The sequence below is a fragment of the Dipodomys spectabilis genome, unplaced genomic scaffold (assembly GCF_019054845.1).
Source record: "Dipodomys spectabilis isolate Male_0828 unplaced genomic scaffold, ASM1905484v1 ptg000001l, whole genome shotgun sequence".
NCBI classification, from domain to species: Eukaryota; Metazoa; Chordata; class Mammalia; order Rodentia; family Heteromyidae; genus Dipodomys; species Dipodomys spectabilis.
Genome location: NW_024870678.1, coordinates 32,542,186 through 32,567,538, shown reverse-complemented (window position 1 = coordinate 32,567,538; position 25,353 = coordinate 32,542,186). Strand labels below are relative to the sequence as shown.

Below are 25,353 nucleotides of genomic sequence, written 5' to 3'. Positions count from 1 at the left end.
GAGTTGGGACTCGGGGTGTGGCTCAGTGGTAGAGCAATTCCCTAGCACACACAAGGCCATGGGTCTGATCTTCAGTGTAAAACCAAGGGCCCCTCTTCTACCAAACTTTCAGAAAACTCTGGCAAAGGCAACTCAGTCCTAAGTGTATTTGGCAAAGTATCTTTGTTGTATAAATGAATGCACAGAGCTATCCACGGCCATGATATCTAGCTTCTGCTCAAGACTTCCTTCCTTCCTTCCTTCCTTCCTCCCTTCCTTCCCCTCCTCCTTGCTCTCTTTCTTTCATGTATCAATACTAGGGTTTGAACTCAGGGCTGTAATCCTCGCTTGGCACTTTTGCTCAGGCCTCCCCTTGTGTCATTTTTCTGGATAAGTGGAGATAAGAGTCTCATGAACTTTTTTGCCCAGGCTGTCTTTGAACTGTGATCCTTAGATCTCAGCCTCCTGAGTAGTTAGGATAATAGCAGTTGCAATAACCAGTGTGAGCCACCAGAACCTAGTGAAAACAGGGTTTTATAACTTGGGACCTTTAATTTGGAGGAAAGGTTTGAACCCAGGGTGCTGTGCAAGTATTCTGACTCAGCCCTTGGAACTTTTCCTAATGTAGCTCAGTTGGGCAAAACGAAGTGGATTACCCCTCCTTTTTTTTTTTTTTTTTCTTTGGGTTTGGTCGTGGAGCCTGAACTCTGGGCCTGGGCACTGTCCCTCAGCTCTTCAGCTCAAGGCTAGCACTCTACCACTTGAGCCACAGCGCCACTTCCGGCTTTTTTCTTTTTTCTTATGTGGTGCTGAGGAATCAAACCCAGGGCCTCATGCATGCAAGGCAAGCGCTCTACCACTGAGCCACCTTCCCAGCCCCTTACCCCTCCTCTTCACAGGCAATTCATCTACTATGCATCTTTCAGCATACCACTCTTTTCCTTTTCCAATGCTAGTCATCGAACCCAGGAGCTTAGGAAGGGTAGGTAAGTTTCCTACCACTGAGCTACAGCTCCATCCCAGACATAGCCTTCTCAGCCTCTGTCTTCCCCTTTTATCAGAAGAAGAACCATAACCATAAAGAGGTTTCCTTTCTTTTTCAAATATTATCATATTTCTTGTATCAGCCGAACCACATTCTTAGTTGTAATTTTTCTTTTCTTTATTTTGGCAACATGGAGGTTTGAACTCATAGCCTTATACTTTCCTGGCAGGTGCTCTACCTCTTGAGCCCAATATCCCCAATGTCCCACCTTTTCTTGCTTTTGTTACTTTTTGAATAGGGTTTTTGCTTTTTGCCCCAGCAGATCTGGATAGTGATCCTCCTATTTATGTCTCCTGTGTAGCTGGGATATAAGGTGCATCCATTACACCCAGCTTTTTGTTGGTTGGCTGAATCTTGTGGAGCCCCTCCCTCTCCCCACCCTTTTTCTTGTGCCAGGGCTGGCCTCTTAACTGCAATCTTCCTGAACTTCACCTCCAGAGTAGCTAGGATTACAGGGATGGGCTGTTGTGCTTGGCTTTTTATTGTTACTATCATTATCAGCATTATGTTGTTAGGGTTTTGAGCCAATGTTTTGCTCTATTGTCTGAATTCTGGACTCAAGTTTACCCTTCTGCCTCAGATTCCTGAGAAGCTGGGACTCTAGGACTGCATGGCCATGCCTGGTTAGATCAAATGCTAAGAAGGGGCTCCTATTCCTAGTCATTGAAGGAGATAAATGAGAAGAGCTTTGAGGAGCTATACTTAGAAACAAGGCAGATGGTAACAGGAGACAGATCACACTGCTTTGCAGCTAGTATTAACTCCCCAAGGTGAGGTTAGAGCTCCTCAGATACAATGTAGGCCAAGGGCCAAATGGACCTTTGCTTTAATTCCCAGGAATGAAGGGGACAGGGAGGAGAGACTTGATAAGGATGCTTTCTCTCCTAATCAAATGTAAATAGTGACAAGTGGAAGATGAATACAAAGTATAAAGCCTAAGATTTCTACAACGTAATTGTTTCCACTGGACATCCAGGCTGGGATGCCAACATACTCTGTCTAAGGACAGAGTGAAGATAAAGGCTACAAAGAACATTTCCAAAGAAATGAGGGGCCAGCCGGGTGCTGGTAGCTCACGCCTGTAATCCTAGCTACTCAGGAGGCTGAGATCTGAGGATCGTGGTTCAAAGCCAGCCCGGGCAGGAGAGACCGTGAGACTCTTATCTCCAATAATCCACCAGAAAACTGGAAGTGGCGCTGTGGCTCAAGTGGTAGAGCGCTCGCCTTGAGCTGAAGAGCTGAGGACAGCGCCCAGGCCCAGAGTTCAAGCCCCACGACCGACCAAAAAAAAAAAAAGAAATGAGGGGCCAGAGGCCGGTGCTGATGCCTGTAATCCTAGCTACTCAGGAGGCTAAAATCTGAAGATCATAGTTCAAAGCCAGCCCAGGCAGGAAAGTCCATGAGACTCTTATCTCCAATTAAACATCAGAAAACTGGAAGTGGATCTGTGGCGCTCAGGGACAGTGCCAGGTTCTGAGTTCAAGCCCTATGTTTGGCAAAAAGAAAAAAAAAGAGGCAGTGAGAAACCTTACCTTCTGGATGTCTTGTGCTGTTCCTGAAAAGAGAAGAAAAGAGAAGAAAGTCTGAGAATTACAAATATATGGCTTCTGCAAGTGAGCACTAATATTTTTATATAGGACTTACACACTTACTGCTAACAACAGAAGCTTAACAACTCTTGGCCCTTTGGATGTAGTTTTCACAAACCTCACTCAGCAAGCCCAGCTGCATAGCCTGTACTCTAGAGACATGCTTCCTAGCAAAAATACATACCACCTGGGAAAGCATGTCCATGCCTTTAGCCATGAGAATCACAAGAATGCAGGAGAGTGCTCCTGTTGTTTTCAGACATTTCAATTGTGTGTGTTTGCAAATGTGTGTATGTGCTAGGATGTGGACTTGAACTCAGGACTTCACCCTCCCACTTGGTCTCACTTGGCTTTTCTACTGGAGGATGGCACTTTACCACTTGAGCCACAGCTCCACTTCCAGCTTTGTGCTGGTTCACTGGAAATAAGTTTCACAGCTTTGTTTGCCTGGGCTGCCTTTGAACGGCAATGCTCAGATCTCAGACTCCTGAATAGTAAGGATTACAGGTGTGAGTCACCAGCGACCCAATCATTTAACTGGTCTTAACTGAAAGGTCCAACCTTTTTCCTGAGTTTCCTTGGCCATGTGCTATGGAAAATTCACACAGTCACCTAGAGACAATGGCAGGCATCTCATCCTTACAAGTTGCTACTTTTAAAAGCAAGTGCCACAAATTATTCCTGATGTTCATCTTTCCAGCTCCTGCTTCTACCACCGTACCCATCACAGGGCATCGGTTGCTCTTGCTGGTTTTCTAAGCAAAGATGCAACATGCAACCTTGCATTGTCTGTAGAATACATGAACATGCTTGCTTGTAGATATTGACTTCATGCTTTTTAATAGCAGTGGTGTATTGCATTATATGTATGGATATACCATCATTTATTTGGTTGCTGTCACACTACATGGGTGTTTTATCAAATACTCAAAGAATACCAACATGGGAGTCCCATGCTTGGGTGAGTACTTTTATTTAGGCCTATAGTGAAATTGTTGGGTCAAGGGCAAATAACCATTATAAATTTAAATAGATATTAGATACTTTTTTCCATCAGGGCTGTAAAAATGTACCCTCCCACCAGTAATTTTTCAGCTCCTGTTTTCCTATATCTTTTGACCAAGTTTGTAGCTCCTCCCCCTCCACTCACCTCATTTAAATGAATGGGGTTTCAGATTCCTAACGAGGGTGAATGTTCCAAAATGTCATGCAGTTTGTGTTTCCTTTGTGAAATTGTCACATGTTTATGCACATTCTTTTGTCTGTTCTTTTTGTTGCACGGGACTTCTTTATATAGGGAGAATAACTGCATTTTAGCTAGACTAAAAATAACATGTCATTTGACTGTATATTTTGTAATGGGACAACTTTGCTGATAAAACTCAATCTTTCTATAATCCACTCATCAATCAGATCAACCTATAACTCATCTGCTCTTTGTTTTCTATGTCTGGTTTGACTAGAATGAAACAGAATGAAAAACACAAATATACTTACCACTGCTCTTCAGAACTTTATGTGATCTTGAGGAAGGTTCTGGGAATAAATAAAGGCTCATTTGCAAACCAAATTGATTTTTTTCATTATAAATAAATTAGTCGCTTATTGACAGATTAACCAAGCTCTGGAAACTTCCTGTCACTAAATCACTAATTTACAGAGATATTTAGGAGCAAGAAATTCACTGTCAACATGGAAGGGACAATGTTAACGAACCAGGAGTCACAAAATCAGAAGGTAAAATGAGATGTTACCAATCTAGTGATTAGCAGGGCGACTTCCTTAGCTTTAACAACCCCAGCAAGACGCCGTGGACTCTCCATACCCCAAACCCAGCCTCCCCAGCCCAACCTGCCCCTTCTTCTCTGTCCATATTACCATTGACCTTTCCCACACAAATTAGGGAGCAAGACGTCCCCTAGATTTATCCATCACCGCCTCGAGTTCTCCTGACAATGGTAGAGCCCTCATTCCTCTCTTTCCGATCCTTCATTGCCTCTTTCCCAGCCAGCATGGTGGCGGTCTGCCTTCCTGGTCCGCTGCTCACTTCCTGCCCCACACAGAGCCAGACTTCTTTCTCTAAAGGTGAGTATTCTTACCGTTCATTGCCCGAAATCTCCCTGGGGCTTGCAAACGTACACCCTCCATGTGGCCTCACCCATCCTTGAACCTGTATTGAGCCTTTCCACTGGCTCCAGCTTGACCTGTGTGCCAGCCAGGCCAAGCGGATGTCAGCTCCCTTCCCAGGCGGGCTGGCACAGGCTTCAGGGCCTCTGATGGAGAATTCCAGCCTCTTTGGCCCACATTCTACCAAGGAGTAGAATCTCTCTTTCTCTCTCTGACTCTCTCCCTGTTATCTCTCCACAGCTCCATCAGACAGGCTCCAGCGAAGGAAGCCCCATGCGCTCTCTCCCACAAGGAGCTCCTTGCAGTAGAATCAGATGTGCTTTGTATCCTCAAATCCACAGTCCTCAGCCAGGGGCAAAGTAGGTGCTCAGAAAGGTGTGTGTGTGTGTGTGTGTGTGTGTGTGCTGGAACTAAGGCTTGAACTCAGGGCCTGGACACTGCCCCTTAGGTTTTTTTGCTTTAGGCTAGTGTGTTACTACTTGAGCCACACTCCATTTCTGGTTTTTTTTGGTTTTTGTTTTTGCCAGTTCTGGGGCTTGAACTTAGAGCCTGGGCACTATCCCTGAGCTTCTTCTGCTCAAGGCTGGCACTCTATCACTAGAGCCACAGCACCACTTCCAGCCTTTTCTGTGTATGTGGTACTGAGGAATTGAACCCAGGGCTTCATGCATGCTAGGCAAATACTCTACCACTAAGCCACATACATTCCCAGTCCACAGCTCTATTTCTAACTTTTTGCTGGTCAGTTGGAGAAAAGAGTCTCACAGACTTTGCTGCCTCAGCTGGCTTTGGACTTTGATCCTCAGCTCTCAGTCTTTTGAGTAGCTAGGATTACAGGCATGAGCCACTGGTGCCTGGCTCTTTCCTACGTATTGACTGAAATAAAACCAAGCTCTGGGAGCAGGCTGGGAGAGGACTTTCTTCCTGGATCCTGGCTTGGCAAATGAATGTTGGGCTTGAACAATCCTTGGCACGCATCAGGTGTGTGATACAGCTTCCATTAGCAATAGCAAAGAAACTTTGAAAAACCACACGCAGAGAGGTGCTGTCCCAATCAAAATGAATGTCAGAGTTTCAGTTCAGCGGGGAATGAGCCTTCTTACCAGCCTGAAAGGGAACTTTACATCAAGCCCCTATTTAGCATTATGCTTTGAGCACAACATCCTACTTACCAGATTTTCTTCTCAGCCGGTATGGTGTGGCTCCTTCTTTGGAGCCACAAAATGCTTTCGTGTCTCCCTCAGGATTGTAACAGAATCCTGGATGGTCTGGAAAGAAATCAACCATGGACAGGAGCAGGCATGAGATAAGATTTATCTTCAGCCTGCTTTTATCAACCCAGAAATAAATCACCATGGGTGGTGGTGGTAATCTTTAGGACTTCATGCAATAGCAGAAAAACCCTTACCCACCAGGGGTGGGAGGAGGAGGGATATGAATTTGGGGTGGGCGGAGCTTATTTTGGGTGGCAGAGGAGGTAGGGGGAAGAGGTGACTCTGGATGCCTATCTGACACTAGTTGTTGATGCAAACCCCTGGACAGCCACTAAGTGGCCCACAGATAAACCAAGAGAATGGATGGAAAAATAAGTCAATGTGCTAGGATGGATTATAATGTGTGCTCTAGTTGTTAAAACCATCAGTAAACTAGGTGATGGTGGCTCACACCTGTAATCCTAGCTACTTAGGAAACAGATCTGAGGAAGGCAGTTTGAAGCCATTCCAGGCAGGAAAGTGTGAGCATCTGATCCCAGGTAAGCAGCAAAAAGCCAGAGGTGGAGCTATAGCTCAAGAAGTAGAGCATCAGCATTGAGAAGAAAAACCTAAGGGACAGTATCGAGGTCCTGAGTTCAAGCTCCAGTACTGACTCAAACAACAACAAAGCTCTAAAGTAGATAGTGGTTATTTTCTTATAACTGATAGAAAATGTGATAGATACAGATGATAATATTTTTATTCACATTAAAGAAAGAAAACTTACGGATGGAATCCATTTCCAGAATTGCTTGCTTGGCCTGAAAAAAAAAGAAAGAAAATGGAGCTGTAATTACAATGTTCTTTTTTCCCCCTTCTTTTTTAAAGGTATCAGTCCTAAAACAGAGCTTAACCAATTGGAATAAGTGGATCTTTCCATTAAATTTAAAAAGTGCTATTCCCATGATATCCACGAGGTGTCAGTCAACATCTATCTTGAATTAAAGCTATAGGAGGAAGTTGAAAAGAGACCTAAATCAATTTTTAACAGCCTGACATTACTCGACCAGTGATACATTAAAAAAAAAAAAAATGTTTAATGGGTCCCACTAGGCATTCCTTTAATTTCAAAGGAATATATTTTAAATAATATAAAAATGATGATAGCTTTAAAGATGTAAAAACATCTGTTTTAAGTAAAATAGGAAATTATTATAACTTTACTGTAGATAAAGTATAGTGAATAAGTATGTTCTCATCACAAGTTGGAACTCTGGAGACAAAAATACAAATGAACTGGAATCTGCATTTGGCCAGGTGTTAGTTGTATGGTTTGGGAGGTGTACTCAGTGTTCATGAACTTCTGTTTGCATTTCTCTAAAACTGGAAGAACAAGATCTGTCTCATAAAGGTGTATTGTCGAGAGCCAGATGAAGAGTTTTAAATACTTAGCCCAGTGTGCCTGTGCCCAATAAACTGTAGCTTTTAGGTTGTGGATACGCCAGCAACCTGGGTGAAATATGTCATGCTGTCTGCTGGAGCTCCATGAACTGCTTGACACAGAGCAGAAAACCATGAGCAGCAGTGCAAGGGCCATGTATGTAAGCCAGTCTCCTTTCTTTTTTCTTCTTTTACTTTGTGTGTGTGTGTGTGTGTGTGTGTGTGTTCCAGTACTGGGGCTTGAACTCAGAACTCAAGGCCTCGCCACCTTGCTTAGCTTTTCCGCTCAAGGCTTGCACACCACCATTTCTGCCACACCTCTACTTCCAGCTTTTTGCTTTTTGGTGGTCACCTGGAGAGAAGAGTCTCAAGGACTTTGCTGCCCAGCCTGGCTTCTAACCATGATCTCCGATCTCAGCCTCCCCAGTAGCTAGGATTACAGATGTGAGCCACCAGTCCTGCCCAGCTCCCCAGTCACCTTTTGTACATTCACTGCCTGAGTATAAAACCATGGAACCATGCCTAGAGCCTAGCTTCTTGCTTGTTATATTGGAGATGGAGTCCCATGGGCTTTTCTGCTGAGGCTGGCTTTGAACAGTGACCCTCAGGATCTCAGCGTCTTGAGTAGGTAGGATTATAGTTAGGAGTCACGGGTGATCCTAATTTCTGCTGTATCCAGGCTCACCGCAGACCATTCTGCCATCCACGGGGATATTCGTTCACTCACCCTCCTAGTCCATCTTGGCCCCTTTGTCTCTGATAACTTCTTCTTCAACTCCAAAGCAGTAGCCATGATCGGTATTACCCCAGAACCTCACCATGCTAGACACGTCCTGCCTCTCCTACTCCAGAATCCCTTCTTCAACTCACTTCCGCATTTTCATCTTTCCGATGTGAATGACTACCACGCAAGCTCTCGGGCTCTTCCAGTCCAGGGGCCCTCCCAGCAGCTGGGCCTCTGTCCACTCAGCTTCCACTGCACTGGGCTCGTGCACGTGCCTCCCTGGCCCTGGGAACCACTTGGCATGCTCTGCCCTCTGGAGGTGCCCAGTGCACCCCCGGCGGGGGCCCCATGATAGTGCCCATATTACTGAACAGAGCGTGGAGTGGTTTCACGGCACCCATTCACAGTGGCAGCTACAGCTGGGTTTTTTGGTGCCTTTGAGAAAGGATTTGAGTCATCTGGAGTGGTGATTCCGTTTTCTCCAGCTCTGAGCCTCGCCTCTTTCCCTGGGGCTCCAACCCCATCTGGCTTCACCCCAGATGACCTCAACCTTGGTCTTTCCCCAAGGGTTCCTCGACCCTCCCCTGCCATCTCTGATCTTTCTTTTCCCTTGCTAGGATGTTCCCAACTCTTTCCTAGACTCAGGCCTGGGCCCCTTGTGTGGTGGCTGACGCCTGTCACCCCAGCTATGTGGAAGGCTTGGGTTGGAGGATTGCAATAGGCCAGCCTGCACAAAGCTAAGCAACCAATCAATGAACTCCTATTTCACACATATAGCCTATTTCTTCCATCTCATCCTACCAGCATCCCTCCTTCCTCCTTCCCACAGCCATTTACCTAACACACAGCAAGTTTTGCTTCTCTCTGGTCTTTCCTCAAACTACCACCTTTCTCTTCATGCCAGTACTGGGGCTTGAACTCGGGGCTTGGGTGCAGTTGCTGAGCTTTTTCCACTCAAGGCTGGTTGGTGCTCTACCACTTCTGACTTTTTACTGGCTAACTGGTGGTAAGGATCTCATTGACTTTCTAGCTGGAGCTGGCTTCACGCCAACATCTTCGGATTTCAGCCTCCCGAAGAGCCAGGATTAGAAGAGACAGGTGTGAGCCACCAGGGCTCAGCCCTGTCTCTTCTTTTCTGAAACTTGTGGAAAGAAAAATAAAAAGTCCACACTCACCTCCTTTCCCCTTTGCTCTTCCTTCTCCTGTGACCCCTCTCTTTCTGAAGTGGCCAAATGTAAAATCTGTTTTTCCTTTCGAATCTTTTTTTTTTTTTTTTGAGTAATTTTTTGAGATTAAACAATGTTATTATACAGGTGATATGCAGAAGGGTTACCATTTTATGTCAGGTAACGAGTCCATTTCTTCTGGATAATGAAACCCTCTTCCCTTGCAATCTCCCAGCTCTCCCTTAATCTTTTTTGGATCTTGGCAAAACCCTTTCTCCTTCCTTTGTGAGAGTGTCTCCCTTGGTGAGCACACCACCCCTCCCCCTCTGGCTCTGGCTGTTCTCCAAGGCCCTCCCTCTCCTCTTCCCCTCCCCCACTCCTTGCAATTCCCAGGGGGTCCTTCTTTCCATCCTGTCAAATCTTAGAGCTGCCATCTCTGGTTCTCCTGATCCTCGGCTCCCAGAACCTGAATTTCCACCTGCACTCAACCTGCAACTGTCCCACCCAACCGGTTCTCCTCTTGGCAGCCGGTCTGGGAACTCCAGGCATGGTGCTCATGATGTAGCTCCTGATTCATCCTCAGTCTGTTTCCTCTGCTTGGTGACTGGTCTTTTTTCTTTTTTTTTAGTCCTGGGGCTTGAACTCAGGGCCTGGGCAATGTCCCTGAGCTTCTTTTGCCCAAAGCTAGCACTCTACTGCTTGAACCACAGCACCACTTCCAGCTTTTTCTGCTTCTGTGGTGCTGAGGAATTGAACCCAGGGCCTCATGCATGCTAGGCAAGCACTCTACCACTAAGACACCTTCCCAGCCCTGAATAGATCTTTTTAAGACAGATGGTGGGTGCCAGGCTGTATTCCAACCTCTGAAATACTCTGTTTGTTTGTTCGGCTGGTCCTGAGGCTCAAACTCAGGGCCTGGGCACTGTCCCGAGCCCCTTTTCATTCAAGGCTAGCACACTATCAGTTGAACCATAGTGCACTTCCGTGATTCATTGGAGATGAGAGGCTCAGGGGCTTTCCTGCCCAGGCTGGCTTCAAACCATGTGCGTGATCCTCAGCGCTGAAGCTCCTGAGCAGCTAGGATTCCAGGCACGAGATGCCAGTGCCCGGCTTGAATAATCTTTTGGCGTTGGGTCTTGCTTCTGGCCGGGCTGCCTGGCTTGGACTTGCACCTGTCTGCTGACCCCACTCCTTGCCTCACCTTTGCTGGAATCTTCGCAGCATGGTTTTCTAGGATGAGCCTCTTCAGGTGCAGGACCCAGAGGCGCTTCTCTTGCTGGGATTTCGCCTGTGGGGCCAATGTGAACAGAAGACATTGGACGAGTGAAACCCTCAGATAAACTAGGACATGTGTCACGTGGTCTCCTCACCCCCCCCTCAGCCCCCGCAAGAGAAGAGGCCAAGACCCTGCTGCTGGTACCTGAACGGTGTGCTGAAGTTTGGGGTTCTTGTAGTGGAAGACGCTGAAGCTGAGCGGCTCCTTGGGTATGACTTCTACCAGCATGAGGTTTCCGCACTGCCGGGGAGACAGAAGGGGTGAACCGGATGCTCAGAGAGCAAGGAAGCAGCTCCCCACCCCGCGGCCCTACATCTGTCCACACCGACCAGGATGTGAGCCTTGTAGGCAAACACGTCGTCCCTCTTCTTCGTGATGAGCAGCAGCTTGTCCAGGAGGAAGAGCGTCCTCTCGTTCTTGGCCCTCTGGATGCGAAAGGTCCCCTCGAGCACCAGCTCTCCATAGCTCGTCAGGTCTGGGCCCTTCCAGTTCGTGAGCAAGCTCTGGATCTCCTGCAAGAGACCATGGCGTGTGGGGGTGAGGCAGGGGGCAGAGAGGGGGGCGCCCTGGCGCCTGAGCCCCAAGGATAAATCTGGGTTGACGGGTAGTGGCACTCAAGAGTTATCAGGAGTGAATTGTGTTGGGGTTGAGTTGCTAAGTACTGATTTCCAGGCCTTGATCGTCTCAGGGCCACCAGGATGTGGCCTTGTCCTCAACTTCCTCCTCTTCCTCTAGATAAGAACCTTCAGCGTGGCTGGCTTGAAAATGTCTTTCCCTCAACTCTGTGTGTGTGTGTGTGGGGGCCTTGCATTCTTTCTCTTTCTCTCTTGGTGCCAGGCCTAGGGCTTGAACTTAGGGCCTGAACACTGTCCCTGAGCTTTTTTGGCCCAAGGCTAGCACTCTACCACTTGAGCCACGGCTTCACTTCTGGCTTTTTCTGTGTATGTGGTACTGAGGAATCGAACCCAGGGCTTCATGCATGCTAGACAAGCGCTCAACCACTAAGCCACATCCCCAGCCCACAGGGCCTTGCATTCTTGCTTAGCTCTGTCACTCAAGACTAGCACTCTACCACTTTGAGCCACACCGACCATGGACCATATTTTCCTCGATCCACTCATCTGCTGCTGGGGACCTCAGCTGATCTCAGCTGTTAAGCACAGTACCACACACAGACTCGTGAACCTGTGAGACTCTCCAACCAACCAGCAAAGCACAGAAGACAAGGAAATGAAGACGTGTGTGTAGGTTAGCTGAAGGATTCTGGGCCTTTCTGTCTCATTCTGGAGCTAACGTCTGGCCCTGTGTATTTCTTTGCTTGGCTTTTCAATGGAGATTTTATTTTTATTTATAAAGCTTTCCAGGTAATTGAGCTAGCATCAATCCAAAGTTTCTGGGGCCTTGGGCTTGTGCTACTAGGGCTGGATGGGGCCTTCGCAATGCTCCCGTCTGTCTGTCTAAACAGGAGGACATGAATGGCAGGCAGGAGATTGTCTCTCAAGTGAAACTTGCCATGGGTCTGGTTTAGCCTCCACTCCCTCCCTGGGCCCCTGCCTTGACATCTGGCTCTTGTTCTCCATGGCAGGGCAAGAAGTAGTGAGAGAAGAATAAGGTCTCAAGACCCCTTTGCATAACTACTGAAAGATAAAAACACAATTGAAAAAAGAGTGACTAATTTGTATGCATATACGATCAGGCCTTGGGAGATTCAAAATTTCAACTTGGATTAATCAAAAGGGCTATAAGTAAACTATTAGCTTAAAAGTTACAGTACTGGGGCCAGGCATGTGGCTTAGTGGTAGAGTGCTTGCCTAGCATGCATGAAGCCCTGGGTTCGATTCCTTAATACCACATAAACAGAAAAAGCCAAAAGTGGCCCTGTGGCTCTGGTGGCAGAGTGCTAGCCTCCAGCAAAAAGAAGCTCAGGGACAGTGCCTAGGGCCTGAGTTCAAGTCCCAGGACTGGCAAAAAAAAATTACAATACTATGAACTGGGTGCTGGTGACTCACACCTGTAATTGTAGCTACTCAGAAATGAGGATCATGGTTCAAAGCTAGTCAACACAGGAAAGTCTATGAGATTCTAATTTCCAATGAACCACCAAAAATCTGTGGCTCAAGTGGCAGACTTTAGTGTACCCAGCCTCTGAGTTCAAGCCCCAGTACCTGCGTGTGCACATGCGCGTGCGTGCACACACACACACACATTATAGTATGAGCCAAGCGCCTGTCATTCTAGCTTTATGAAGGCTGAGATTGAGAGGATCTAGAGCAGATGTCCATGAGAACTGTCTCCATGTAATGAAGCCGGACACAGTGGCATATGCCTGTTGTCCTACCTAAAATAGGTGGATCGAGATTGCAGTGCATGCCTGGGTAGAAAGGGAGGTGTGGTTTGGAGGTGAAGGAACTGCTGAGCCACTCTGAAGCTCTGAGTTCAAACCCCAGTATCCACTAAAACCAAACACACCGATTTTCCACTCAGCTTTGTCTTAAACAGGCACTGCGGCTGTGCCTGGGGTGGGTGTCTGAGCTTCCTTGGGAGAACCGTCAGGAGCTGCCGCCATGTGCGCGGCATCGGCTCAGTGCAGCTCTGTGGTGCAGCCCCGGCCCGGCTCACCTGCAGCCGGATGGCATGCTCGTGTTTCCGTTTCATGTCGTTGATGTGCCAGGCCACACGCTGCATCGTGTCAATGGCATCCAGCACCACCTCGTAGCCCTCCGTGTCCTTGTCCAGGTGAGTTTCTATTTCCTTAAAAAAACAACAACACAAAACAACGAGCTGTCTTCTGTTTTCTCAGATAGCCAGTGAACGAACGGCACCTTTATGTTTGGTACTTTAAAAAAATGTTTGTGCTCAACACCAGTGGCTCAGGCACACAATCCTCGCTACTCAAGAGGCTGAGATCTGAGGATCAAGATTCAAAGCCAGCCCAGGTAAGAAGGCCTGTGACAGTCTCCAATGAACCAGCAAAAAGCTGAAATTGGAGCTGTGACTCCAGTGGTAGAGCACCAGCTTTGATCTAAAAGCCCCAGTATGGAAGGGAAAGGAAGGAAGGAAGGAAGGAAGGAAGGAAGGAGGGAAGGAGGAAGGAGGGAAGGAAGGAAGGAAGGAAGGAAGGAAGGAAGGAAGGAAGGAAGGAAGGAAGGGAGGAGAAAGGAAGAAAAAGGAAGGAAGGGGAGAAAGAAGGAAAGAAGAAAGAAGGGAAAGAAGAAAGAGAAAGGAAGAAAAAGGAAGGAATGGAGGAAGGAGGGGGAGAAGGAAGGAAGGTGGTTGGTTGATGGATTGGGGACAGGAATTTCATGGACTTTTCTGCCCAGGCTGGCTTCAAACTGTAATCCTTAGATCTCCACTTCCTGTGTAGCTAGGATTACAGGTGTGAGCCACCAGATCCCAGCTTTATCATCTTCCATAGAAGCCAAGAAGTGAGAATTTGGGAGCTATGTCTCCTTTTTTGTTACTAAAGTCTCCTCGGATGTTGCACAAGTCATGGGAAAATACTAGAAAGGGAAGAGACTCAGAAGTAATGCTGAGCCCAGCTCAGAGATAGGCCACTATGCTGCTCATCGGTGCCTCTCTGTCCAGCCTCATCTGCTTCCATGTAAGACCCAACCTATGACAAAGCATCCCCAAATGCCTTCTGAACCCAGGCTCATGGACATAAACCAAACCACAAAAAAGTCGCTTTTCATTTGGATGCCACCGTCCTGCCCGACATGAGGCGCCCTCAGCCCTGTCACTATCCGAGCGAACGCTCATCTTTTCACTTAGCTGCCGTAGTTCCATTGCAGGCTCAGCATATAAATACCTCTGTAATCCCTCAAAGCAGATGAGTCACTTGTCAAGAGTGACTATAAAAATCTCTTCCAGCTGTGCACAGCTTTTCCTGTTTTCTCCCAACCCCCCCCCATGCATATGCACACACACGCATATGCACACACATGCACGCATGCATGCACACACTCCTCACCCTTGGGACAGCTTGATGACAGGCAAACTCACATGCAGGAGGAGATGGTACTTGAGGATCCGCTGCACTGGCTTCAGGAGATAGGACCCTAGAGGCAGCAGGTGCTTCAAAGCTTCTTGGCGCTCCCGGAAGAATTTGGCCAGAATCTTGTCCCTCATGCATTCTGTAAGCACAGCCACTGACCTGCAGAGGGGAGCAAATGGTTTTCACCTCAATGACACATTTCACTTGGGTATTGGAGATTGTGTGTGTGTGTGTGTGTATGTGTGTGTTGTGTCCACACACATGCTGATACAAGCGTTTAAACTCAGGGCCTGGGTACTATATCTTAGCTTTTTTGTCCTCTAGGCTGGTACTCTACTACTTGAGCCACAGTTCCATTTCCAGCTTTTTGGTATTGATTTGGAGATAAAAGTCTCTTGGATTTGTCCCTCAAGCTAGCCCTGAACTCCAATCTTCACATCTCAGATTTCTGAATATTGAGGATTACAGGCATGATCCACCAGCATCTTAGTTCTTCAGTATCCTATCTTTCTTTCTTCAAACTTTCTTCCTTTTTTTTCTTTCTCCTTCCTTCCTTCCTTCCTTCCTTCCTTCCTTCCTTCCTTCCTTCCTTCCTTCCTTCCTTCCTTCCTTCCTTCCTTCCTTCCCTTTCCTTTCCTTCCTTTTCTTTTCGCTAGTATCAGGGTTTGAACTCGAGGCCTTATGCTTGCTTATTTTGCCTGTTCAGCTTGTTCTCTACCACAAAGCCACGCCCCCAGCCCTGCTTTTTGCTGGTTATAAGTGTACCTTCAGACAGCTTGGCATTGAAAGAATACTTATATCTTACACATAAAGCCAGATAATGGGCTTAGGCAGTCTCAGACACCCTTACATAAAATCTTATGATCTCACAACTTAGGAGGAGCAGGGGAAAGATTTCTCATCTCCACATGACTAATAACATTTCAAAGATTAAGAAAACTAAACCAAGTAACAAAGTAGAACTGCTTAGAAAGAAGTTAAATGGAAGTCCCATAATTAAACCCTTCGAGTCCCTTTTGGAACCATCTGTGTTGAGAAATATCTGCACAGACTGACTTATTTCTCCCTTGAGTCCAGAGTTTGCAACTCAATCATGTGACCTGGGAATGTAAAAGAAAAAAAATGTTCTTTATAGAGTCTAACTGTGCTGTCCAGTAGCTCCTTGGCCAGCTTCAGTCTTACTCAAGAACTAGAACCTTCCACAAACTGGGAGCCAGAGGAGTTCCAAGTTCCCAGAAGGCACCTGAGGGCGATGACCTGACCCTATTGGTGCCCCTCCCCGGGGGGGGGGGGGAGGGAGGAGGGAGGAGGGGCAGATGCCTCTTCACTGGGAAATCACTGGGTGTGGCTGGCATGAAGAGACACCTGCAAAATGTGCCTGCCACAGCGGGTACCACCAGCCAGATCCGAAGTGGGGAGGAACTGTCCCACAGGCTGTGACAGCTGTTACTCTTCACTTGTGAAACAGGGGACCTGGGGAGTCTGAGCATTGTGGCTGGAGACAGGGGCCCTATTTCATATCCAGAGGTCTCATGTTCTCTGAGCATGTGAGAGACTCCCCGTTCCTTCTTCACAAAGAACACCTTGCTAGCAGCTCTGAGAATACAGCTTTCTTCCTGGGCAGACTCAAGGTGGAACAGAAAGAACCATTTCTTCAGAGAAGTGCCCGTGACTGAGATGACCAGTCCTTCCCTCGTATGGCTCTAGTTCCTTGGTCACAGGGCACTGACTTTGTTATCTATTCATTTACACTTATTTAGTTAATTGTTCCAATTTCTTTTTTTTTTCTGTCAGTACCAGGGTTTGAACTCAGGGCTTATCACTTGCTTGGCTTGCTTGCTCAGCTGGCATTCTACCACCAGAGCCACAACTTTGGCCCTGTTTCTTTGCTGGTTATTTTTTGGAGATGGAGTTTAGTCAACGTTCATGCCCAGGCTGGTCACAAACCAAGATTCTCCAGATCTCAGCCTTCTGAATAGTTAAGATTATGGGCATGAGCCACTGGTGCTAGTATCAAGCTTCCAATAAATACCTTTTCGTAAGTCAAATTCCTTTCCCTTCTCTTCCCTTCCTTTCCCTTTCTTTCTTTTCTTTCTTTCCCTTCCCTTTCCCCTTCTCCTTTCCTTTTCACTTTTGCTAGTACCAGGGTTTGAACTCAGGGCCTACGCTTGCTCTGTGGGGGCTCTACTACTTTAAGCCATGCTTCCAGTCTCTTTTGATTTTATTTTTTCAGTTAGGTTCTCAAGTTGGTGCCAGCAGCAAGTCTTAGACTGTAACCCTACTACATATGCCTCCAATGTGGGATTATAAATGTGAACCACCACATCCAACATGTTGGTTGAGATGGCTTCTCATAGACTTTTTGCCTTGGCTGGCTTTGAACCCCCATCTTCCTGATTTCACCTCCTGGGTGGCTGGAATTACAGGTATGTATCACCACACTTAGCAGAAAATTGGAATTAGGTAATTCTATAAGTTTATGTAAAGGAGTTATTCCTTCAAGTGATATGTTTGCAACAAAGTGTACATAGTCATCATCTCTCCAAACAGCCCCTCCATGAGTGCTGAATCTGATAATCAGGTCCAGAATTTGTTGAGTCTTCAGAGTTGGAATATGTTTCCCCTCCCTCAAGAGGAAGGGTGTGGAGTCAGCCAGGGGGGGCTGACGGATTTCTCTGAATTACGGGGTGGGGCCTGCTGGGTTTGGTTGAGAGGTGGTGTGATTTCATTGGGACATCCTACAATTTGCAGTTAGCATCAGCACTGAAATGAAGAAATGCTTCAGGAGAGAAAATGACTCAAGTGAAACTGCAAACCCCAGGCATGTCCACAGACAAGAATGTGACAAGGATACAGATAGGCGTGCAGGTCCCCCTCCCCCGCTTTCAGTCCTAGGGCTTGAACTCAGGGCCTGGGTGCTGCTCCTGACCTTTTTTGCTCAGGGCTAGTGCTCTAACACTTAAGTTACAGCTCTACTTCCAGCTTTTTGGTGGTTAGTTGGAGATAGAGAGTCTCAGGTTTTCCTGCCCTGGCTGGCTTTGAATCATAATCCTCAGATCTCAGCCTCCTGAGCAGCATGAGCCACCAGCTCAACTTCTCTTTCAATTTTTTTGTACGAGAAATCTGGGAAAAGCAGAGCCCACCACATAAATCACCACGGCACAAACCTGACCACTTGTTAGGAGGATGGGAGTAAAATCCTCCAATGGAAAGTATTTGTTATCAGTGGACTGGGCCTCTGGCTTCAAGGGCCTTGAATACAAATTGGCTTTCAGGGCCATTCCTGACCTTCCCCCTAGGACAGGGGTTCAGGGCTCAGCCTGTAGACCTTTCTCTCTAAGGTGTTCCACTACCCTGGGTCCCCTGTAGTCTTTTTTTTTTTTTTTTTTTTTTTTAGCAAGTTTTGCATTTCCCATACTTTTTCAGAACTCCCGGGAACACGAACAGGGAACCTACTAACTTAAAATCCCACTGATCCAAAGTGACCTTGAACCTCCTCATCCATCATCCATACCTTGGGTAGTTGGTGCAATACTGAGTATAAATGTGGAACTCTTCACTCTGCAAAGAAACACGAGAGACTTTTATAAACAGAAAAAAGAAGCCCAATATAGCAAAATTTATTTTAAAAAAAGAAATACCACTCAGGCCTTTAAAATTTATTTCTCCAGGGGCTGGGAAGGTGGCTCAGTGGTAGAGCGCTTGTCTTGCATGCATGAGGCCCTGGGTTCGATTCCTCAGCACCACATAAGCAGAAGAAAAAAAAAGCCGGAAGTGGTGCTGTGGCTCAAGTGGTAGCGTGCTAGCCTTGAGCTGAAGAGCTGAGGGACAGCGCCCAGGCCCAGAGTTCAGGCCCCACGACCGGACCCCCCCCCAAAAAAAAAAAAATAAATAAAATTTATTTCTCCAATCCCACCAGCCTGTGTCCTGAGCGTCTGGAGGGGTCAAACCCATGCACCTCAACTCATCTGGGGCTAAGAAAACCTTTACAGAACATCTGCTTCAATCCAGTGAATCTGAAGATGAATGGGAAGACACAGAAAATGAACTTTATTTCTGGCCTGGGTGCTCTGCTGGATGAAGGAAATAGAAGTGGCACCTTCCACGTCCAGCAGTCAGGGCACTGCGCATGTGCAGGGATTCAGTCTCAAAGCTGTTATCTGCGCATGTGCAGGGATTCAGCCTCAAGGCTGTATCTGCGCATGTGCAGGGATTCAGTCTCAAGGCTGTATCCGCACAGCTGCTCTGCCAGCCGGGTCCCTCCTTCCTGTCCTGTGCCCTGTGCCTGATTTTAGGCAGATTCCAGCCTGGGATTCTTCCCAGGGGCCTAACTTCCTTGAGTCCCTGGCTGAGCCAATGGCTCCCACTCTGGGCTTCCATCACACCCAATACTGACTGACCTCTCTGACCAAAGGAGAGTGATATTTCTGTTCATCTGTCGGTCTCCACACTGAGAACAGTCCTTTCAAGGCAGGGAGCACATGGCGTTCTGGCTCACAGTGGTGGTGGTAGTGGTGGTGAACTCAGAGCCTGGGCACTCTCCTTGAGCTCTTTTGAACAAGGCTCATGCTCTACCACTTTGAGTCACAGCTCCATTTCTGGTTTTTGAGTGGTTAACTGGAGATAAGAGTCTTATGGGGACTTTCCTGCCTCGGCTGGCTTCAAACCACAATCCTCAGATCTCAGCTTCCTGAGTAGCTAGGATTACAGGCATGAGCCACCAGCACCTAGCTCACAGTGATTTTATGCCTTTCTTTCTTTCTTTTTCTTCTCACTCTTGGTTTTTATTTTATTTATTGTGCTATTTTGGGGCTAGAACTCAGGGTCTCACACTTTCCTTAGCTTTATCTCTTGAGGCTGGTGCTCTACCACTTAAGCCACATCACCACTTCCAGCTTTTTGCTCATTAATTAGAGATGAGTCTCATAGACTTTCCTGCCCTGGCTGGCTTTGAACGGTGATCCTCAGATCTCAGCCTGCTGAGTATCTACGTTCACAGGTATGAGCCACAGACACCCTGTCTGTCTGAGCTATCTCAGTTCACTAGTGAGAGTGCTTGATTCCTGTGGTCCCCAACATTTGAAACCATTCACACAGCTCATCATGCATAGGACTTCAAACAAATCTCAATTCAATTGCCAACTTTTTATACAGTAGAAGATACAAACAGTGATCTCTGGCTTCTGAAAAAGTGTAGGATGTAGACGCCCCGATCTGGCAACTCACCCCACAAATGCCATCCCTGGCATTGACTTTACACCTGTCGGACTCTAGAAGTCAGTCTTGGCTCCAGGAAGGAGAAAGGCAAAGCGACCAGCTGAGATCCTTTAGGGAGAGAGCATGAGGTTGGGGCCTTTCCCCCTTGCTCATGCTTGCTCAGCCCCCTGTTCCTCTTTCCTGTCCCTGGTGGTACCCAGCTTGGGGTTGAGCAGTTTGGAGCTGCCTTTCCTGACTCACTATGGCCCCGCCCCTTTCTCTTCTACAGGGGTGGGGCTGAGCTCTACCCCAGCCCCTTCGGCTGCCTTTCCTTACACGGTGGGACCTTAGGAGTCCCTGCCAAATTAAAAACACAGGCCTGTATGACAGTATGTTTTGGTTGTGTCACAGGGTTCACCTACCCACCTGTCTTCCTATCAAGGCCACCACACAGCTGAACAATCAGATTTTGCAACATCATGGCTGGATTCCTATCTGGGAGATCTGGATTTGAATCAGCTGCCTAGCCTGAGTGGAAAATCCAATGCAGGTGGGGCCTCAGATGTGTTAAGCTTGGTGGACTTTACAAATCCTGGCTGTACACAAAACCCAACAGCTTCTCAGCTGACCAATGCTTAAATGTCACTCAGGATTCTATTTGCCACCCCCTATTCCTTTTACATACATGGAGAACCATACTGTCTCGATTAGAAGAAAAATAGATATTGCCTTCTAGTTAGTTGACTCCTTCAAACTGTAATTCGAGGTGCAGAAATGAGACATTGTACATCCTGGGAGACGTCACCTGCTCTGTTTCTGACCTGAGCCGCCTCACTCCTCCGTAGGGAACTTGGTAGTTCCTCCTCCTCCCCTTCCCCCCCCTTCCCTGCCTCCACTCCCAAGAGGCCACCATGCTGATTCCGAACTTAGTGTGGACACCCGACCTACACAGTGCATTGCCACCCACAACTTCTGGATGCCTGTGCCCCTCCCACCTCAGCCTCCTGAGTAGCTGGGATTACAGGTGTGCACCATCATGCCTTTCCAGACACTTAATGATGGAAGACTCAAACCATAAGCTACTCAGGGCTGACTGAGCACACAGGGCACTCATGGAAGAGGCAATACAGTGAAGGCACCGCCGTCCTCTCCCTTTCCCTCATACTTTTGACTCCTGGGAATATTTTTTTCTTAGACACTGAGTCTATGAGGAGTGTATGGAGATGGTGACACTGATTCGAATTGACTCTAGTGACAGGAATATCCCTAACTGGAGAGGATATGCCCAGTTATGTGGGTGGGATGTGTGTGCATGGAGGACACACACACTCATGTACATGTGTGTACACGCATGGATATGAGAGCCCATTCACCTGAAAGCAGAGAGGTAGACACAGGCTGAGGCTGAGCAGTGAGGACAGGAAGGGACGGGGAGGAGGAGTTGGGATCTGAAGACTCAGAGTCTCCCTCCCACATACTGCTGAGGATCGCTGCTGACAGTCAACGAGAGGCCTGGGCACACGGGTGGAGGTAAAGGCAGTGTATACAGACAGTCCTTCCAGGTGTTTCCAGAGGCCTGGGAGCAGACCTGTGTCTGTGGGAGCAGCTTGGCCTGCCTTGGATAGATCTCATATCTGTCAAAACTGCCTGTTCCGGGGCTGGGAAGGTGGCTCAGTGGTAGAGAGCTTGCCTTGCATGCCTGAGGCCCTGGGTTCAATTCCTCAGCACCACATAAGAAAAAAGCCGGAAGTGGTGCTGTGGCTCAAGAGGTAGAGTGCTAGCCTTGAGCTGAAGAGCTGAGGGACAGTGCCCAGGCCCAGAGTTCAGGCCCCATGACCGGACCCCCCCCAAAAAAAAAAACAAACCCAAAAAACCCAAACAAAACCTGCCTGTTCCTTGTCCTGTGAGTAGTAGGTAAGAAACAATAGTATTCCACTTTCCTCTGTGAGTGTTTCCTTAATCATACATATAGATAGCCACAAAAGCAAGCTAGGTCACGTCTGGTAAGATAGCTTAGTGGTACATTGCTTGCCTAGTACGCTCAAGGCCCTGGGTTCGATCCTTAGTGCCACCCACTCACAAATACACACAAAAGAGAAAAAAAAGTCAGCCAGGTCAAAGATGAATCTCTGCGTAAGCCCCAGTGATCCAGATAAAAGCAGAAGTCAAGGGCCAACTTTACTTCTTTCACTAATGATCTCTCAATTAAAGCAATTTTCCATTGCTTCCAGAGTGGAGCAGAGCAGCTGGTGATGGTTCAGAAAAACATAACTTCTTCTAAATTTCAGGGTGATGAGTGACGAGTGGGCCGGCCAAGCCCCCCCTCGCCCCCTCCACTCCCTGCTCCCGTGTGAAGTGGGGGCGCTCAAGTCGCTTCTAATTAAACTTGGCAACATTACAATGAAAACACACACACACACACACACACACACACACACACACAAGATCTGGGAGTTGGCAGGGAGGCATATAAACAAACTTTTATGTGAATAATTAAACCTGAGTGAAGTGGAGGCTGGAACATCTTTAATCAGCTTGGAATTACAGCTACCAGCGAAAGGCAAAGGTTTCGAAAGCTTCGGCCTTGTTTACGGGCTGTGGTTATTTGACCATGCCTTCTGTGATACACTTGGACTATCTTTTTGCTGCTGCTCCCTTTCCCATTTGCCTTTTCTTTCTCACATTCCTAGCCTATAGGACAATCAGTCACCCGACAAGCAACTTGGGAAAAGAATGTGTGGGTATAAGCATGTGGGCACAAAATTTTCCCATGTAAAACATACATAAACATATGCAAAAGTCAGGAAAGGTGATATGCAAGCCTGTGGATTGCCTTTAAGGACTTCAGCAAAACCCAGAGAGTTTTGATGTTTGGATTCAACAACACTGGATGGACCTGAAGCCATTAGCACTGAGCATTTGGACCAAGCATGAGGCCAGATCAGAAGGAGATTCATGTTCTACGCTTCCATTGGACTCTAGGCTCTTAATGAGGTGCTAATTCCTAGTGGGTCCCAAAGCATCATCATGAGCTTTGCTCTTAAGCCTGTGTCCATTTCAAACTTTTATTTATATGTAGAGTACAATGAAGTTTGGTTGCCAAACAGCTCCAGCTAGCAGTTTTCTAGCTGTTGAATTTTTAAGAGAAACAAGGTAGGGTTCTATGTGTACCAGACAGCAAGTTGAGAAAGTACTGTCGTCAAGGACATGGGGGATTCTGTAGAACATTCTCTTCTTCCAAGTTCACTACAAGAACAACTGCCATTTAAGTCTGCAAAGGTAACTCCATTCCTTATATTTTTCTAAGACATCCATGTAGCTGAAGAAAAATGGAGGAGCTGAGTGTCAGTGGCTCACACATAGAATCCTAGCTATTCAGGAGGCTGAGATCTGAAGATTATGGTTCAAAGCCAGTCTAGGCAGACAAATCTAAGAGATTCTTATTTTCAATTAACCAGTAAACAGCAGAAGTGAGGCTGTGGCTCAAGTGGTAGAGCACCAGTCTTGAGCAAAAAAAAGCCAAAGCAGAGCACAAGGCCTTGAGTTCAAGAATCAGTACTGGCATGGGAACAAAAACAGAAATAAAGGCAAATTGGGCTGCAGTTTTTTTAAGATACAGGAAATGAATTCTGCTTCCCTTTATCCCTCCAAAGATGTAAATAGACACAGGTTGGTACCATATGTGTTATATACAAAGTATTTAGATTTGAATGGACTTTTGTAACTTGGTCAGTAGAATTTCATATTTCTTCCTATTTCTTTTTTTAACATAATATTTTTTATTGTGAAAATACTGTACAGAGGAGTTACAATTACATGGGCAAGATAATGAGTACATTTCTTATCAAGCATTGTAGCCTCCTCCTTTGTTTCCCCTTCCTATCTCTTCCCATCTTCCCCGCTTCCCCCTTCCTCCCTCCCCCTCCCCCCTCCCCCCCAGCCAAAGTTGTAAAGTTTGTTTTCAACATAACGACTTGTACATCTCTTGTTGCAATGGGTCTACCTGTATCCCTATTTAAATGATTTGTTTTTTTCCCTTCCCCTCCACAAATTATACCAACATCAAATACAGTGAAAGCAGAGGTTATACCGTGGGGAGGGACATACAAAGCAACAAAGAAATCATCTTATAAATATGTTAGAAACAATCACATGAAAGAAAAAACATTTGAATACTTATCTTGGGGTTCATTTCGCCTAACATCAACTTATTTGAACTTTTCTGCTTGTCTCAGGCATATACTAGCTATTGCAAATAAGGGAAACCATGGGGACTATGTTTCTTTGGGCCTGGCTTACTTTCTTCCTATTTTTAACATTATTCTTACTTTTAAAGCTCAAGTCTTTCCTAGGAGAAAGTGACATTATTCAACTACTACAGAAGTTCTGGTACAACTATCATGTTAGCATCTCCCTTTTTCCATAATAGTATATTTTTCTCTGTGCTACTGGAAGAAAAAAACCCAACTTTCAACATGCAAAAACAAAACAAAGAAAAAAAAAACCCAAATAGGTAACGGCCGGCTTCATCCAATAGAAGTAAGCTCATTGTTCTAACTTACATGGAAAACAACTTGTAATCTCTGTCTTGGTGGAGCTAGAGAAAAATGAACCCTACTTACCTTGGACACAAAGCATTCTGCTATGGCCACAGGATCATTTTCACAGTTTTCCAAGTCCTGCAGAAGTTCACTAACAAAAGAACAAGAGCCAGGAAGTATTAGATGATAGTCTTTTGGTTGAGGACATTTTATATCACTTCAAGGTTCAAACATTTCTCATGATATTCACAAAGAATCATATTCGATAACTGAAGGTCTATTGTCATCATATCCAAGGCTTGGAGAAGGGATTTATTCAAGGGCCTTTTAGAGCAGGGGTTTGGACACAGGTTGACCAGTAACTCCCAGCAGACACCAGCCCTGCCTAACACTGAAGCTTTTTGGAAGGTTGTCACCAGTTTCCTGAATGCATACACATATTCATTCATCAGGCTGCTGCCTAGGTAAGTCAGGGCACTGAAAGAATAACATGTTCAAATCACACTAACATATCTAAGATCAACAGAGATGGTACTTTACAAAAAAGCTATGCTGGGTGAGGAAATGGCTCTCTTGTCAGTGGACATTAGATTTTAGTGGAAGTATTATTATTGTAAGTGACTGCATAGTATTTCCTTGTGTGGACATACAACAATTTATTTAACCAATCTACCATTGCTGAATAATAATAACAGTAGTAATAATAATAATATAGTGGAAGTCATTGAAAATTATGAAACAGAATTGATGAAAACAAAAGCAGTAGAAATCCATAAACTTCACTTAGGGAAGAGAGAAAAGGAAAGAAGATAAGAAGAAAAGAGGGAGGGAGGGAGGAAAGAAATGAATAATATCAGAAATCAATTTGTGTGTGTGTGTGTGTGTGTGTGTGTGTGTGTGTGTGTGTGTGTGTGTGTGTGTGTGTGTGAGATATCTCTAACATGAACTTGAAGGCAGGAACTAAATGACATTGAAATGACTACATTGAACAAGGATCAGGCCAGGGCTTTTTCCCTCTGGTCTGCTGGATTCTAAGCAGTACTGCAGGACTTCCTCTTCCCACCACTCACAGGTCATTGTGAT

General features: G+C 46.4%; 1 protein-coding gene across 1 annotated transcript in view; it reads right to left on the bottom strand.

Moving 5' to 3' along the window:
* Plekhg1 (pleckstrin homology and RhoGEF domain containing G1) overlaps positions 1 to 25,353 on the bottom strand; it is a 137,226-nt gene that overhangs the window by 13,739 nt on the left and 98,134 nt on the right. The window contains exons 4-14 of the mRNA XM_042672896.1: positions 24,352 to 24,421; positions 18,048 to 18,094; positions 14,542 to 14,692; positions 13,159 to 13,290; positions 10,869 to 11,051; positions 10,684 to 10,779; positions 10,465 to 10,551; positions 6,721 to 6,754; positions 5,913 to 6,008; positions 4,111 to 4,149; positions 2,557 to 2,579 (exon numbers count right to left, since the gene is read on the bottom strand). Coding sequence (XP_042528830.1) covers positions 2,557 to 2,579; positions 4,111 to 4,149; positions 5,913 to 6,008; positions 6,721 to 6,754; positions 10,465 to 10,551; positions 10,684 to 10,779; positions 10,869 to 11,051; positions 13,159 to 13,290; positions 14,542 to 14,692; positions 18,048 to 18,094; positions 24,352 to 24,421 — 958 coding nt within the window. The remainder of the gene's footprint in view (positions 1 to 2,556; positions 2,580 to 4,110; positions 4,150 to 5,912; positions 6,009 to 6,720; positions 6,755 to 10,464; positions 10,552 to 10,683; positions 10,780 to 10,868; positions 11,052 to 13,158; positions 13,291 to 14,541; positions 14,693 to 18,047; positions 18,095 to 24,351; positions 24,422 to 25,353) is intronic.